This window comes from Bradysia coprophila, assembly GCF_014529535.1.
Source record: "Bradysia coprophila strain Holo2 chromosome X unlocalized genomic scaffold, BU_Bcop_v1 contig_39, whole genome shotgun sequence".
NCBI lineage: Eukaryota > Metazoa > Arthropoda > Insecta > Diptera > Sciaridae > Bradysia > Bradysia coprophila.
Genome location: NW_023503329.1, coordinates 2750991 through 2767151, shown reverse-complemented (window position 1 = coordinate 2767151; position 16161 = coordinate 2750991). Strand labels below are relative to the sequence as shown.

General features: G+C 39.1%; 2 protein-coding genes across 3 annotated transcripts in view; one reads left to right on the top strand and one right to left on the bottom strand.

The window, feature by feature from the left end:
* Window positions 1-16161, top strand: part of LOC119069814 — a 35199-nt gene that overhangs the window by 15234 nt on the left and 3804 nt on the right. The gene's annotated exons all lie outside the window — the stretch shown is intronic.
* On the bottom strand, window positions 4788-15018 carry LOC119069804 (NAD-dependent protein deacetylase sirtuin-1-like). The gene is made up of 6 exons (XM_037173961.1): window positions 14849-15018; window positions 6256-7079; window positions 5945-6199; window positions 5731-5854; window positions 5599-5655; window positions 4788-5531 (listed from the first exon to the last, which is right to left on the bottom strand). Exons 2-6 carry the CDS (start codon window positions 6546-6548, stop codon window positions 5115-5117), a joined length of 1146 nt encoding a protein of 381 aa, XP_037029856.1. The 5' UTR covers window positions 6549-7079; window positions 14849-15018; the 3' UTR covers window positions 4788-5114.

Sequence of the window (16161 nt, the reverse complement as noted above, 5' to 3'; positions counted from 1 at the left end):
ACAATTTGTAATAAGAAACATCGCGTCTAAAGGTTGGCAACCGACTCATAGCCACAGAATAGTTTTATGATAAATTAGAATAATTTCCTTGTTAGCTTCGACTATTTTTAGTCTGTTCTAACTTTTACTTGACCGTGTTAGTAATTGTCAATTTTGTTTATGTTTATGTTTACTCACTGGATGTGAAAAGATTTGTATCAGTTTGTGGATGATGCAAAACTGTGAGGATCAGATAGCCCACATGACTGATGATGTATCAATAAAGATGCGAAACGTCTCAAGAATTTGTGTTTAATTCTTGCCACCAATGATGGACCGAAAAATCTAGTAAAGCCAATGCTCAAATAAATTAGAATAATCCAACAATTTGTAATAAGAAACATCGCGTCTAAAGGTTGGCAACCGACTCATAACCACAGCATAGTTTTATGATAAATTAGAATAATCGAACAATTCGTAAAAAGAAACATCGCGTCTAAAGGTTGGCAACCGACTCATAACCACAGCATAGTTTTATGATAAATTAGAATAATCGAACAATTCGTAAAAAGAAACATCGCGTCTAAAGGTTGGCAACCGACTCATAACCACAGCATAGTTTTATGATAAATTAGAATAATCGAACAATTCGTAAAAAGAAACATCGCGTCTAAAGGTTGGCAACCGACTCATAACCACAGCATAGTTTTATGATAAATTAGAATAATCGAACAATTTGCAATAAGAAACATCGCGTCTAAAGGTTGGCAACCGACTCATAACCACAGCATAGTTTTATGATAAATTAGAATAATCGAACAATTCGTAAAAAGAAACATCGCGTCTAAAGGTTGGCAACCGACTCATAATCACAGCATAGTTTTCTGATAAATTAGAATAATCGAACAATTTGCAATAAGAAACATCGCGTCTAAATGTTGGCAACCGACTCATAGCCACAGCATAGTTTTATGATAAATTAGAATAATCGAACAATTTGTAATAAGAAACATCGCGTCTAAAGGTTGGCAACTTATTTTATTCGTAGTTGTGCCAGTCCGAGTAACATTTATATGTGGGTAGCCCGTTGCCAAATTGCAAAGTAAAAAATTCATCCTTCAAATGGTCAAATGTAATAGTTCTTAAGACATTAGAACCGGTCCCACTTGTATCAGTTGTCCCAGTGATTTATTTACGAACTGCTCCTTTCATGTACTGGACGAGAAGACGGAGAACAAATTGTTAGGAAAATGAACTGGCGTAACAACCAGTGAAATTGTACGTAATAAGAAGGAAAACTCATTAGATTTGCTTTAGGAGGAGCGAATAGATAGAACACCAAATATATTACACGGTTGTTGGAATAGAATACATATTGTGGATATATCGAGTGGAAAATTGGGAAAATGTTGCTCTTTCGCATGTTCTTATTGGCATGTTGTATTAATAGGTTTGAATAAGCTGGACCAATATGTTCGGAATCCTGTTTTTAGTTGCATGTTCTGTCTTTGTTCATTATTATGTGGTTGATCTCAGCTATTTGTAGTTTCTTTTTGTTCTGTTTCCGGTCTATAATCTTTATGTTTTCGAAGTCGAATTGGTGGCCATTGGTTTTCGTGTGTAAGGCTAATGCTGAGGCCATTTTCGGTTTGGCTAAGTTCGTGGCTGATACGGAGTTCTTGTGCTGCTGTTTTCTGTTGTATAATTTTTGGCATGTTTCTCCAATGTACAGCGTGGAACATGTTGAACACGGGATACGGTACACCACATCAGACGACTGCAGTGGGTCCACTTTGTCCTTTTCTTTCGAGTACAGTTTTGTTAGTTTATCATCAGGACGGTTGGCGATTGTAATTTCAGGGATGAAATATTTGATGCGTCGTGCCAATGATTCGGACAATTTTGGAACATATGTGAGTGAACAGTATTTCGGTGGACCTTCGCGATCGTTGGATCTTGTGGGCCTGGTGGGTGGGTCTGTGGCTTGTCAGATAATTCTAGATATTTCATTCGGTGGGAAACTGTTTTTTCCAAGTATTGTTCGGATTTTTATCAAGTTCTCGTTGTGGTAACGGGGATGGCTGTATTCAATGATTTTCTTAACCATTGCCGTTGCTGTGTTGGATTTGACGTTACGAGGATGTGCAGAATGATAATTGAGGATTCGATTTGATGCAATGGATTTTGTGTACCAATTGGTTGTGATGCTGCCTAGTTGACGTATAAGTGTTAGATCCAAGAAGTTAATGGAATTGTTCTCTTCTCTTTCACATGTAAATTTTATGCGACCTGGGTCAAATGCATTTAGGTGTCGTAGTATGATGTCAATGTGTTCTTCACGGCATATTACTAGATGGTCGTCGACGTATACTATCCAAACGGAGGGAGGAATTAGTCGGTCTTTTTTCAGCTGTTTAAGTACTTCGTTGATGATATGTTCGGTAACTATTTGGACAATTATACTTCCCACGGAATTACCCATGAATATGCCGTTGAGCTGGCGGTAAAATTGTCCTTTGTACAGTAAATAGTTGCATTCGTCTAAGCATATTCGGAGTGATGAAATAAAGTCGTCTTTCTCGATTTTTGTGTGCTGTTTGATCTTGGTTTCAAAGTCATTTTCGATAAGCTCTAGTGCCAATATGGTGGAGATTGATCCAAAACAGTTTTCCATGTCGAATGATGTTATTCTGTAGCCTCTGAGGACACGTCTGTTGCGGATTGCATTCAATACACCTTGGGAGTTTTTTATCGAATATTTCGGTTTGTCGTATGCTCGTGCCAGTATGGAAGCTAATTCTTTTGACATATTGTATGCAACCGTCTTAACGGTCGAGGTTACCAGGCGGAGTGGATGCCCGGTTCCATCGGGTCTTGTTTTGTGGATTTTATATTGTGTTTTTGGACAATATAAAATCCACAAAACAAGACCCGATGGAACCGATGGATTCTCGGCGGAATGGCTGTAGTAGATTGCAATTGTAGCTGTTGTTGTCTGGTGATGTGATTTTTCAACCTAATTTTCTTGATATGATTGTTCAGTGTTGTGGTGCAAGACGGAGTTGGGTCTTTTTGTAGTGGTTGGAACTGTGAAGTGTCGCTGAGCATTTTGGACATTTCTTTTTCATAATCTTTACGGTGACAAATGACTGTTTTGTTGCCTTTGTCGCTGGTAGATATGAAAATGTCTGGATGTTCCTTTAAGAATCTAGCTGTTGTCTTAACTGCTCTTCGCAGATATAGTTGAATGCGGTCTGGCTGATTTTGGCGTTCCATATGTCTAGTGAGGGTGTATGTGAGTTGACCGCGCACCGAATGTATGATGCTTGGGTGTGAGCATCTTGATACTACGTATTCTAAGTCAGTGATCAGTTCTGGTATTGGTAGACGTTCTGGCTGCAGGGCAAATTTTGGACCGAGGCTTAGAAGAACTAGCATTTCATGTGGGATGTCCATGCCGGAGATGTTCTTGACGAATGTTTCATCAAACCGGATATCCATGGTGTGCTCTTGCTTGGCTTTGACGTAGATGGTTGAATTTTATGAAGTTGATTAAAATCGAAATTGATTTAATACGCGAAAAAGGGGGCAGCGCTCCCGACATCAATTTCATTCAAAAACATCACTGGAACGAGCTGCTTATGTTGAAAACTAAAACAGCCAGGAAACATTACTACAAGCACCTATTTTCAATAGAACAAACTAGGGTGAGTGGGTTACTGGAACTTTGATTATCCTCGGATGGCATGAATCTAACCAAGGAATGTTTTTTAGCTGAAGCGAAAATTACAGACAAAGGAGCTAGAACAACGGCTGGTACTGAAACCGTCACAACCGATGGGGAAAGTTACATTTCTCTTACGAATAGAAAGAAAAACCATAAACTCATGGCGCAACAATAGGTATGCATGGAAGATCAGTTGGGTAAATCCTTTTCCGAGAAACCTTTTCCACGAACTTTCCATTTATTAGGCTGTTCCGTGCCATGCAACACGGTGACAAACTAATTTTCGACTGTTCTTACGACGAACACATGACCGTTATTGAAGCCAAAAATGCTGCCAATCAGCTCACCATGTCTTTTTCCGACAATAGAAGAGACAGAGAACCATTCGACCTGCACTTTTGCAACGTAAACTTCAACAGCGTGACAATGAAGCATATGGAACGCAACATTCCAATGATGCGAAACCAAGAATTCCCAATGAATTTGCACGAGTGCAGCTATGTGGATGTGTTCCCCAGAGAACAACTGTTGTACCTCACGCCACATTGCGATGATGACCTCACCGAATATGAACCAAATATGATTTACATAGTCGGCGCGATGGTAGATAAAGGAGTTCAGAGTCCGTTGTCAGTTGGGAAGGCCAGGGAATTAAATTTGAAAATGGATCGACTCCCATTGAATCGTTACCTGAAGTGGGGGGAGGGTTTCCGAAAGTTTTTGACATTAGATCAAATGGTGAGAATTATGTTGGATTTGAAGAGGACAGGGAAATGGGAGATCGCGTTACAACATGTGCCGAAAGCTAATTTGAAGTAAGGAGTGGTGTGGACAGCGTTCAAGTTTGACTAAATTTGGTGGAACTCAATATTTATCCAGTCAAATAAAGGAGCTACCGTTGTATTGCAATTGTTTTCCTTGCTTGCCGCCTGTGCCGAAACATGTACGATGTCCCAGGAAACAAGAATTTTGCGCTGAAAGCGTTCAAGGACACTTGACACACTTACCTCTTATAATCCTTCAACTGGCAGGATTATCGCCCAAAACTACAAAATACGAAGCAGTCAAAGACATCGTCACGTTAAATGTCTCTCAAAATTTTATTCTTCAAATTGATATTTTGTCTGTTGGCAGAGATTTCATTCGAACACAAAAGACAAACATCGTCATTTACGAATATAATGGGTCAAGGGTTCTTCTAAAGCGATTGCGGTGTTGACAAAAACGAGTTAAAAAGTTCAAAAAACGCGAGGTAAAATTTCTTCGATTATTTCACCCCCAAACAAAGACTTAATTCCGAATCGTAAAATGGTTCTCCGTAATGTGATTGTATCAGCCGTCGTTTCGTGTTAAAAACATTTCTTATGGAACTGGTAAGCATACAGTAGGAAAAAGCTAGACTTAAATGCTAAATTAGCCGAACAGAATCTCTCAGTTCCTTGGCGAATTTGAAAAATGGTCTCGGATCTTTGCTGAAGAATCGAATGTCGAAAATCTCGTGCGGATCGTCAATTTCTGGCATTTCACTACGCAGTCGTGAATAGATGCCAGATCGCGAACGAAAATCGGGAATGCCACACGATACAGACACACCAGCTCCGGTCAGAACGATGATGTTTTTGCAAGTCGACAGTAGATGGATGACGTGTTCGATTGAATTGATGTCGGGCAAACGTGTACGAACTGCTGGTTGCGTCACAAAAGTACTAATACGGGCCCACAATTCACGATCGCTCACGCCCTGTGGCACAGGAAATTCACCGTTGCGAAAGATTTTTCGTAGAATCGCTCGTGGATTCACTCCCGAAACACGTTTTTTGTGACACTGAAAATATTGTTGACCTCCGGTCAGCATAACTCGGTTCGTCAATTCATTGTGCATTCGAACTTACCCACTCAATCCAGCGATAGTTTATTCGGCTCAGGTCATCGCCTTTCTTGTCCACGTCCTGTAAATGTTGAGATCACGCTTAGAGAAGAACTGTAACGACCCCAACTTCACCCATCAAATCAAACAAACTAACCTGCAACTTTGAGTCGCTCATATCAATACCACGTTCCTCTTTGCAATCGGCATCTTCTTCATCTTTGGACTGTTTCTCATCACCGGATTTCTTGTCAGTATCCAGCTGATCCTCTGATTCAATTCTACAATCAAATGGAAATGTGAACAAGACTCAGAATTTTTGAAAGTTCGGGGAACATTTTAACGTTAAACACTGAACGGTAGGAACTTACTTGTCGGACACATCGTTTTCACCTGTTCCGTCATCCAAACCGAATCCTTCTCCACGTTTTCCCTCATTTTGTTTTGACTCTCCATCATCGTCTTCCATGAGATCGGGTGGAATGCAGAACACCTTCGAACCCAGTTCAACTAAAGCAGTCAGCATTGCGGACAGCACTAAACCATCGTCCTGATCGTTGCACGAATATTCAACGCGATTACCATTGATTTGCTGTTCGAATATTTCCGTCCAATCGCCACCAATCCTATGAACGGAAAAATTAGTTTTGGTTGGACCTAGTCTACGAAACAGTTCACTTACATGCGACAAATTTGATTAACAATTACGTCGGCGTCACCCAACAGTTCAACGTCGAATACGTAGTTCCCAACTCGTTCCCGATTGAGAATCTGTGGAACGGTTCCGTTCAGAAATTCTGGTATCAGCGAAACCGGTCGAACTTTCAACGAAGAACCAATTACTAACAGACAGTCACACTGTTGACGATCGGCATTTATCGCCGGATGGAACATTTCCGGAAGACTTTCACCAAAGAAAACGATGTCTGGCTTAAGGATGCCCATTTCGTACAGATCTTTATAGCCTTCGGTCATGGACGTACAGTGCAAAATTGGCGTCGATTGATTTCCGGTGGATGATTCGTTGCTGGTGACTGGATTGCAGATGGAGCACACGGGAATTCGTTTCGCTAGAACATCGTCTCGAATCGTTGCGCTGTTGTGGAAAGCGATGACTGTACTTTGGTTCCATCCGATTTTTTGGCACCCATCGCGATCAGCGATGGAGCCGAACCTTCATTTGAAGGCATTTCTCAACGCAATCTGCGCCGCCACAATCTTTGCCTTAGCTTCTGCGGCCTCTTTTTCGGCCTTTTTCAGCTTCGTTTTGAGCCTGGCTTTCTCTTGCTCTAATCTAGCTGTGGCTGTGGCTGGAACCGCATCTCGCACCAACCGGTTGCCATTCATCTCCTCCGCCAAAAAGTGCTTCTGGCACACGCAAGTCTTCGTTGTTATGTCACATTCAGCAAAGGCGGCGTTCTGCGCCCACAGTTTTCGCCTTACCACCTCTTGGGGAAAGCTGAAGAGGATCTTGTACTCACTTCCGCAATTCCTGAAAACGCAGTACTGAAAAGAGCCAAAATATTCGTCAAAGCAAAGCACTGTCAAGCACCGAAGCTGACTTTGACATCTCTCAATTAGAAGGCCAAAAGCACACCTGTTGACTATTTTTTTAAATTTTTTGATAGCCATTGTATGAAAAAGAATAGCCAACTTTGATCGGTTCAGTCCTCTATTTGAGTGACGTCAAAGTCAGCTTCGGTGCTAGACAGTGCGTTGGTCAAAGCCAAGGTTCTGAAAGAACAGGTTAAGACAACCATTCACTACAGATTGTGTGTGAAATTAAGTTGCATTTTTCATATAAACTTTTCAGCCGTTGACGCAATTTGTGTGTCACCGCCTTCGTGATCCACTCAGAGTTGTCTTAACCTGTTCTTTCAGAACCTTGGTCAAATCCACCAAAATTATAAAAAATTATCGCCAATCATGTGAACAACAATATAGATCATCTTCAAAATACGGTTCTTTCAGACGTAGCCTCACTTAAGTTTCGTTAAATGTTTCGTTCATTCATTCATTTGGCTGAGACTTTTTTTTAACGTGGATGGCATTTCAAACGGCCTTGAAGATGATCTATTGTCGTTTATTGTGATGTGAGTTGAAGATGGGATGGCAAAGATTTATTAATAACATAATAACACTGTGGAGGCAACAGTGGAGGCAACAGTGGAGGCAAGAGGTGATGAGGCTCTAATGTGTTCTTGAATCGGTAATTATCCCATAGTGATACGCTAACAGGCCTGTGATATGCAAACAGACCGAGAGAGCTTGGGTGCCTCACATAGGAAAACTACGTTGTTCTCCACTCAGAAATTAATAGGAACGATGAACAAAGGTTTATTTTGAAAAAAAGGTCACGGTTTGAAACCTTTGCTATAATATTATACCGACAGACAAAAGACATGTTTTCTCTTCGAATTTAATGTTTTTTGCGCTAGATGAAGCTTAAAATGGGTATGTTGCAGGTATGTCTCATGTATCGTGGAAACTCAAAATTAGCGTCAAAATGATTGAGTGTTGAAAATAGAGGAGGGAATTTGTTCTCGCATTATTCGTTCGTAAAGCGAGTCGCCACTGGCACACATGTATTCGTACAATATACTACTGAAAAACAGTGCCTACGTAATAAGCACAAACTAAGCGAGCTAGCCTTAGTCTACTAAAGAATAAAATTTTTAATAAAAGGTCTGCCGTAGCAGGACAAGTCAAATTTTCGAATTATCAAAATATCCGACACGAATTTGGATGTGTGACTGGTGTGATATACTCTAAGCCAATTCATGTTGCCTTTCTTCTAGCTTTAAGAGACTCAGCACGTCTTTCGTATCGGATAGTGTAATAATGCATTTTAAAGCTCATGAGGTATGATACTCGTAATACTCTTTCCTGACGATATTGTCCCTGTAGAAATGTCCCGACACCTTTTTAGAGACTTTGTTCCATCAGTGCTTCGATTGATTACACTGTGGGACCGTTACACTATTTGTAACTGCACACCGAGGCCATGTGCTTTTTGTGGGTCTTACGACATTTGCGTGAGTAATCATCGACCTGTTTGTTTGAATTCCGAATTCCGAAACCTTTAGAATTCTTCTAGTGGTAATTATATCTCCGCCTAAAGTTAGACTCAGATATTTGGACACAGAATTCATTGGGAATGGGTCGCGTCATTCACGTCATTCATCGGTGTACGGATCACTGCGGACATTAGATATACCAAGTCGATGTTATCTGCAAATGATGTTGACATTTTTCGTCAAAAATTCGTGTTCGGGAACACTGACAGAGTTACTCTGCCCGAGTGAGGGCGAAGGTCAGTAATCAGTAATGCCTTCTGTTCTCTCTCATGCTAATACACCGAAATCAAAAATCAGCCTAGAGGTAAGGGAAAAATTAACTTTTGAAATTTTTATTTTTGCTGTTTCGGAATCCTTGGTATTACAAGTACAGCCAGACCTTTTAAAACTAAAACAAGATGAAAATACGACCCACCCTAAATATATAGGTTCATTAGTCCTCCCGTTGGTTGTTCTTTTTTAGGGAAGGAATACTAGCGTCACGAACTCCGCGATCGCTCCGTTCATGATACAGACAATCATCTTGGTTCAATTTATATTTTTCCTTGAAATATAGTCCGAACGATAGGTCAGAGAGGATATGTACATTCTGTGTGTCTGTATGAAGAATTCAGTCTGCAAATGATATTGCGATGCGTCGAAGATTCCTCTATATCAGAGGTAATGCTTAACACACTCAAGACATTGAAAACAACGCGTTTCGGTCCTTGTTTTCATGACGAATTTGTCGTAACTGTCAAATGAAATAAGGAAAACCCTACTTTTCATCTTTGTCATGTAAAATACAAATGCTTTTCTGATATTTCAAACATGAGAAGGAAATTCGTGTGAAATGGGAGCAATGTAAAACGCTAATTAAATACATATAGAATGAATGGAACGAATTGGATGAAGAAAACCAACAAAAGCGGTAAAAACGTGTGACGCACAACGTGTGTTGAGTTTAAATTGGTCAAAATAGCAAAATGCATCCTACAGCCCTAGTCATAATATAATTGGTTAACTGTACCAGTACCGTAAAATCTCAGTACCGAATCCAAGTTTTGATCAAAATATCCTGGGATGAGTACCGAAGTTTATAATTTGTCAATGAGTGTTGAAAGCCTTGCTGATAGTCGACCTCAACAGTGTGGAATCATTTCACAAAATCAATTGACACACTCACCGCAGCGTTGTTTGTATAACTGTGCATTAAGACAACGACGTATACGAAATTTCCAATGCTGTATTGGGACCCCAGATTTTCAAATGTTTCATTCATATAACCTTATCGCCACACTGAAACACAAAGTTTACACCACACAGATAGATTTTACTTAAATTTCTTGATGTGGTGTTGAAAAATTGAAAAATTTAGCCGACGCGAGAATGACAGCTTATCCGATTTTATGAATGAAAATGAGGGATGTCGTAACAGAAAAATTTCGCATTTGATGTTGTTACCGTAACAGTTACGGAGCATACTTTCGCATACGTCGTTGTGTGTTAAAAATCAATAAAAGCTCAAGCCGGATCAGCGTCCGGACTTGACTATTCACCGAAATTTAAATAATTAGAAGAAACAATTTCCAGAAGCATCGGTTAATGCAACCAGAAGAATGGTGATAGCATATTCTACGACAATCCACGAAAAGATAAAGTTCGAGATAAAAACCGAATTATTACAGAGCTGTATTTTGTCATATGCGATTGGTGGTTGTCTGTTCAAAACCGGCGATATATTATTATATCAATCTAATTCTTCGTGGTAAGGGCTCCAAAATTTTAAATTTAGCACTTCTTCATTGCAAAAATTTTACTGAAAAAATTCTAGAATAAAAAAATTATTAAAAAAAACTTTGCGTCACAAGTGATGAGGAAGATGTTGAGGAAAGTACTGTTAAGAAAATTCTTAAAATAAGGGAAAAACGGAAAAAGCCAAATCAAAGACACAAATTTTTTTTGATAATTTTCTTTTCTAGAATTTTTTCGGCAAAATTTTTGGAGAAAACCCTGAAACACGTATCGACTAGAATGTGAAACTCTATAAGTTTGTCTTTCAAGCGAACTTTCTATCTTCCGAATAACATAAAATAAAAAAATCAACCAGGCAACCAACCAACCTAACATTGAAAACAAAAACTAACGGCGATACATTTCGGTCAAAAATTAAACAACCAATTTTTCAATATCAAAAAACAACATCAAACTTCGTAAACTAAATAAATTGATCACTCAAAGTTTCGGACTGGTTTAAACCGGGGTTGACTCGGCCAGTTGTTACCGAGGGTGGTTGATTAAATTTGAATTTGTGCTGACCGAAATGGAAATTTAAAAAATAATGTTCAGCCAGTCATCGTATTTAACCGCCCCGAGACAAACAAAGCAAGGTCAAGATGGCATTCGTATTCATCCAGCCGATCGAAATGTAAGAAAGAAATTTAACTAGACTACGTCGAAAAAATCGACAACAAAGGAAGGTCGAATCATGTACAAACATCGAATTTTCGAAGGCGGCAGGGTCAATGTCGAGTAACGAATTTTCAATTAAGCGGCCCGAGTATGGTGAAAACACCATCTGTTATTCAAGTGTTTAACTTCTACAGGTTTCGGACCTAATTGAAGAATTGTTAGCATTTAAATACACATCACATATAATTATTGACACCTTCTCAGCGTTATAGCGGGGAAAAAAAGTTAAATCATTACGAAATACATTAGAAAATTAGGGATTAAAATGACACTACACGACATCATCACAACATGCTTGTGTTGCCGTTCACGGTGGGGCTGAACGAACTTTAAATAAAAGTGTAAGTTAACATCCCGGGTTTTTTCATAAGTAAGTTGGGGGAGGGAACTTCCCTCAGGGAAGTGCTATTCAAGTAAACAGGTTTTAGCAAAATCCCCTGAGCTGTTTCTGAGCATCAGCGCCAGCCACGGCTTGTGAAACACTGAGGACTTAAGACTGACATTGGAATTGATAGAGGGACAAATTCTAAGGCTTACAGTGTAAAAATTATTGCTCTCGACATTTTATTCATAGAGCAATATCAGCTGAAAGTCAAAATTTCACCATATTAAAAGACTGATATCTCCCTCACGAAGCAACTGAGGAAGCCTCTAAATGGTAATCCCAGACTAGTTTTGCAAACCCTTTCGAATAGCAAAACAAATATTTTTGAATCGAAGTTCTCTGTTACATTTTCAGAAATTGTACTTTCAGGCTACCCTCGGATTATTCCATACCAATGTGTTGCTAATGTGATAGCCTGGGGCTTTACAACAATACCAACGATGATATGCTTGATCCTGTACAAGAAATATTGATGGAAGAGTTTTGCATCGAGGTCGTTCTACTCGCAAATCTAGAGCTACCTAGATAAAATTATCTATTTTATGAACAAAAACAAATACTTTAATCAAAAAATGAATTTAAATGATCGACAGACATGTAAAAGACCTCAAATTGTAATATCATCTTGAAAATAGATAATTTTTCTATCAGAAAGGTATAGAAGCGGCCAAAGTTTGCCGAGGGTAACCTAAAAGTACAATTTCTGAAAATGTAACAGCTCAGGGGATTTTTCTAAAACCTGTTTACTTGAATAGCACTTCTCTCCCCCAACTCACTCATGAAATGAGCCATCAGAACAGTCGGAGCGTTTGCTGCGACTGAGCCCCGTACGAACCCGTATATCTATTGCGTACGTGACCCTAGTGCGTTTGTCACCCTACTTTGACCGTAGACCTATTGCACCCGTAAACGTAGTTGAAGTCAAATTATTATGAAATGTGTACATCTTAGAAATTGCGCATAGCGCAATTACGAAGCCACGTACGACGTTCCTTTCAAATGTAACACAAATTTCAAGTTGACCTAAAATTTTAATTCATTGAGAGGCCTAAGGCCTAGTTACGGCCTTAGTCCAACGACCCAATTTTTTTTTTCAACAGTATTCTATTCGGCCTTCGATTACCTTCCAAATGAAACAAAAATTAGGAAAATCGGATGAAATTTACTCGAGTTATATGCAAAATACACTTAGGGCCGAGTAGCGGGCTTAGTCCAACGACCCAAATTTTGATTTTTTTCAACAACATTCTATTCAGTGTTCAACTACCTTTTAAATGAAAAAAAATTAGGAAAATCTGATGAAATTTACTCGAGTTATATGCAAAATACACTTAGGGCCGAGTAGCGGCCTTAGTCCCAGGACCCAAATTTATTTATTTTTTCAACAACATTCTATTCGGTGTTCGATTACCTTTCAAATGAAACAAAATTTAGGAAAATCGGATCAAATTTACTCGAGTTATATGCAAAATACACTTAGGACCGAGGGGCGGCCTCAGTCCAAGGACCCAAATTTCAAACATTTTTCTCACCACATTCTATTCGGTATTCAATTACCTTTCATATAAGACAAAAAGTAGCAAAATTGGATGATATTTACTCGGTCTATACGCAAAATACACTTAGGGCCGAGGAGCGGCCTCAGTCCAAGGACCCAAATTTCAAACATTTTTCTCACCACATTCTATTCGGTATTCAATTACCTTTCATATAAGACAAAAACTAGCAAAATTGGATGATATTTACTCGATCTATACGCAAAATACACTTAGGGCCGAGGAGCGACCTCAGTCCAAGGACCCAAATTTAAAACGTTTTTCTCGCCACATTCTATTCGGTATTCAATTACCTTTCATATAAGACAAAAGCTAGCAAAATTGGATGAGATTTAATCGATTTATATGCAAAATACACTTAGGGCCGAGGAGCGGCCTCAGTCCAAGGACCCAAATTTAAAACGTTTTTCGCCACATTATATTCGGGCTTCGATTACCTTTCAAATGAAACAAAAATTACGAAAAAAGGATGAAATTTACTCGAGTTATATGCAAAATACACTTAGGGCCGAGTAGCCTTTCACTTCTAGGGCCCTACTCACGGTCCATTCACCCGATTTTAATAAACTTTTTTTCCTGGATCGGTATCGACAATACCTATCTTTTGCCGTTTCATTTGCATTTCCATCGTTTTTTTTGCCGTAAATATCCCCAAAAGACCTTAAAGTAATTAGGCGGCCCTAACTCACTAAGGGCCGACCCAAATATGCCCATCTTCGAACTTAGCCTCACTATTTTGACTATCTTTCAGGGAAAAAAAAATTTGAAATCGGATTTGATTTACTCAAGTTATCGACGTGACGGACAGACGGACAGACAAAATTTTTATTGCGGATTCGTTATCTATGAACATAGGCAAACACTTTGCCCTTACCGTCTGCTTCGAATTCCATCAATTACACATGGCATCGTAATCCTATAAGCCCCTTTGTACTTCGTATGGGGCTAAAAACCCGGGAATGTACTTACACTTTTATTTAAAGTTCGTTCAGCCCCACCGTGCGTTTTGTTACACCATGGTTTTTTAGGTACACAAACAACCGATGAAAAATGTGAAATACTAAGTTCTGCACGTTATTGCAAAGAAATTTAATGTTTACACAGTTTATGAAAAGGTAATTTTGCATATTTTGTATACATGGGCAAGGTAAACGCACAACACCACCACTTTGTTATTAATTTCACCTTCGAATTTTCGAACACTCAATCGAAGTAACAGATTGTATGCTTTGATTGAAATAAAAGATTTTTCAAGTGAAATGGGTGGAAAAAGATGATCAGTCAGCGATAGTCCCGACGAAATGGAAGTCAACTGGATTATTCCAAAAAGTAATGAACTGTTTCTCTAGAGCAAGATTAAATGCCAGGAGTCTTATCATCAATGAGAATACAAACATCGTCGAGCATTTACATGCACTATTCGTAAAATACAACGGTGGCAAGAGACTCAATCTGTCTTCAAGCCATTCATTTGGAACAAGAGCAAAAATGGGTGTTCTGCAGCACAATACCGGAAGACTTCATTCAACTATATTTGAGGCGACATATCAGGCTACGAACGATTTAGTGAAATCAATGGAATTCCGTCGGCAGTGCCACAATATCAAGAGAAAAATGAAAGAAATGCCCTACAAATGTTATCAAAAGAGTAAAGAAGCATCTGCTGGCGGTGGTGATGCATTTTATGGATTAAATCCACAAGCGCCTGATATGACTGAGTCAGAATATGAACAAGAAAAACGAGCGCTTGTCCAAGATTTATTAGAAAGTAATGATATTTCTACGGTCAATTGAATAGATACATACCCTTGCCGACATGTTGAACTATTTTTGATCACAACGCAAACTTTGAACACAATTTAAAATTAATTTCAACTCGGAACAAGAACAAATTCACTTATTGACAAACGTTTTAAATGATACGGTCTTCCGACATAAAATCACGACCGAACAAAAGTGACTTTCAATACACACTGAGCACTAATACAACCGCTTGTCCAACAGAAAATTTTGAGTCTACCTCTACGAGCGAGAAAACCGAAGACCATTTAAGAGCGCTCACCCCTTTGTATATTTGTAGCCTACATTTAGGCGGAAAAATATTCGTTTTTCGATGATTTCTCTGAACCAAAATCTTTTTTAGGAAATTTAAAACCATTAAACCATGTAAAAATGTGTTACCTTTAAAGGAAAAATTGGTTTGTGGGTGATAACTAATCCCCCTTGGAGAAACCTTTGCAGATTGTGTAAATTTGTGTAATCTGTACAGGTTTCTCCAAGTGAGCCAAGTTATCACCCACAAACCAATTTTTCCTTTAAAAGTAACACAATTTTGCGTGCTTTAATGGTTTCAAATTTTCGAAAAAATATTTTGCTTCAGAGAAATGATCAAAAAACGAATATTTTTCCGCCTAAATGTAGGCTACAAATTTGCAAAGGGTCCATTCCTCTTAATTATAACTTGCCTTGGCGTACTTGTCAAAATATTTCTTTCTCTTTCATCATCTTCAATACTCTATCGCCTGAACAATGTGATCAATGTGGACGCTTTTCAGTTGTCAGATGATTTGCACCGTTACAAGTACAAATTCGAGACATTCCGTGGAAAGCCGGACTGCCGATTCCGATCGAAGATATGATTCGTCCGTCTGTCTGTCCGTCTGTGGGTTCTCTAACTTGAGTAAAACGCATCCGATTTTAAAAATTCTTTTTTTCCTCGTTTGGTAATGTCAAAAGACAGGCTAAGTTCGAAGATGGGTGATTTCGGATCGACCTCTCCGGAGCTGGGGCCCAATAAGTGCCAAAGTGTTTTTCGACGATATCTCCGGACAATTAAACGTTACACTTGTAAGTGATACGTCAAATAAAAGGTATTTACAATACCGATCGACAAAAAAGAAGTTTATGGAAATCGGATGACCGACTCGTGAATTAGAGCCCTTGGTGTGAACCAAGTGCAGGGGGCGAACCAGCTTTTGCCAATGAAAGTAGAGAACAGGTATGGTCGATCGGCGAATTCGTCTTAAACGCACTAACATTTTATGTCAAAATAATATGAAAATGAGTGCGTTTAAGTACGAAAATCAAATTTTTATGTCCTCCGGGCGGACAATAGACCA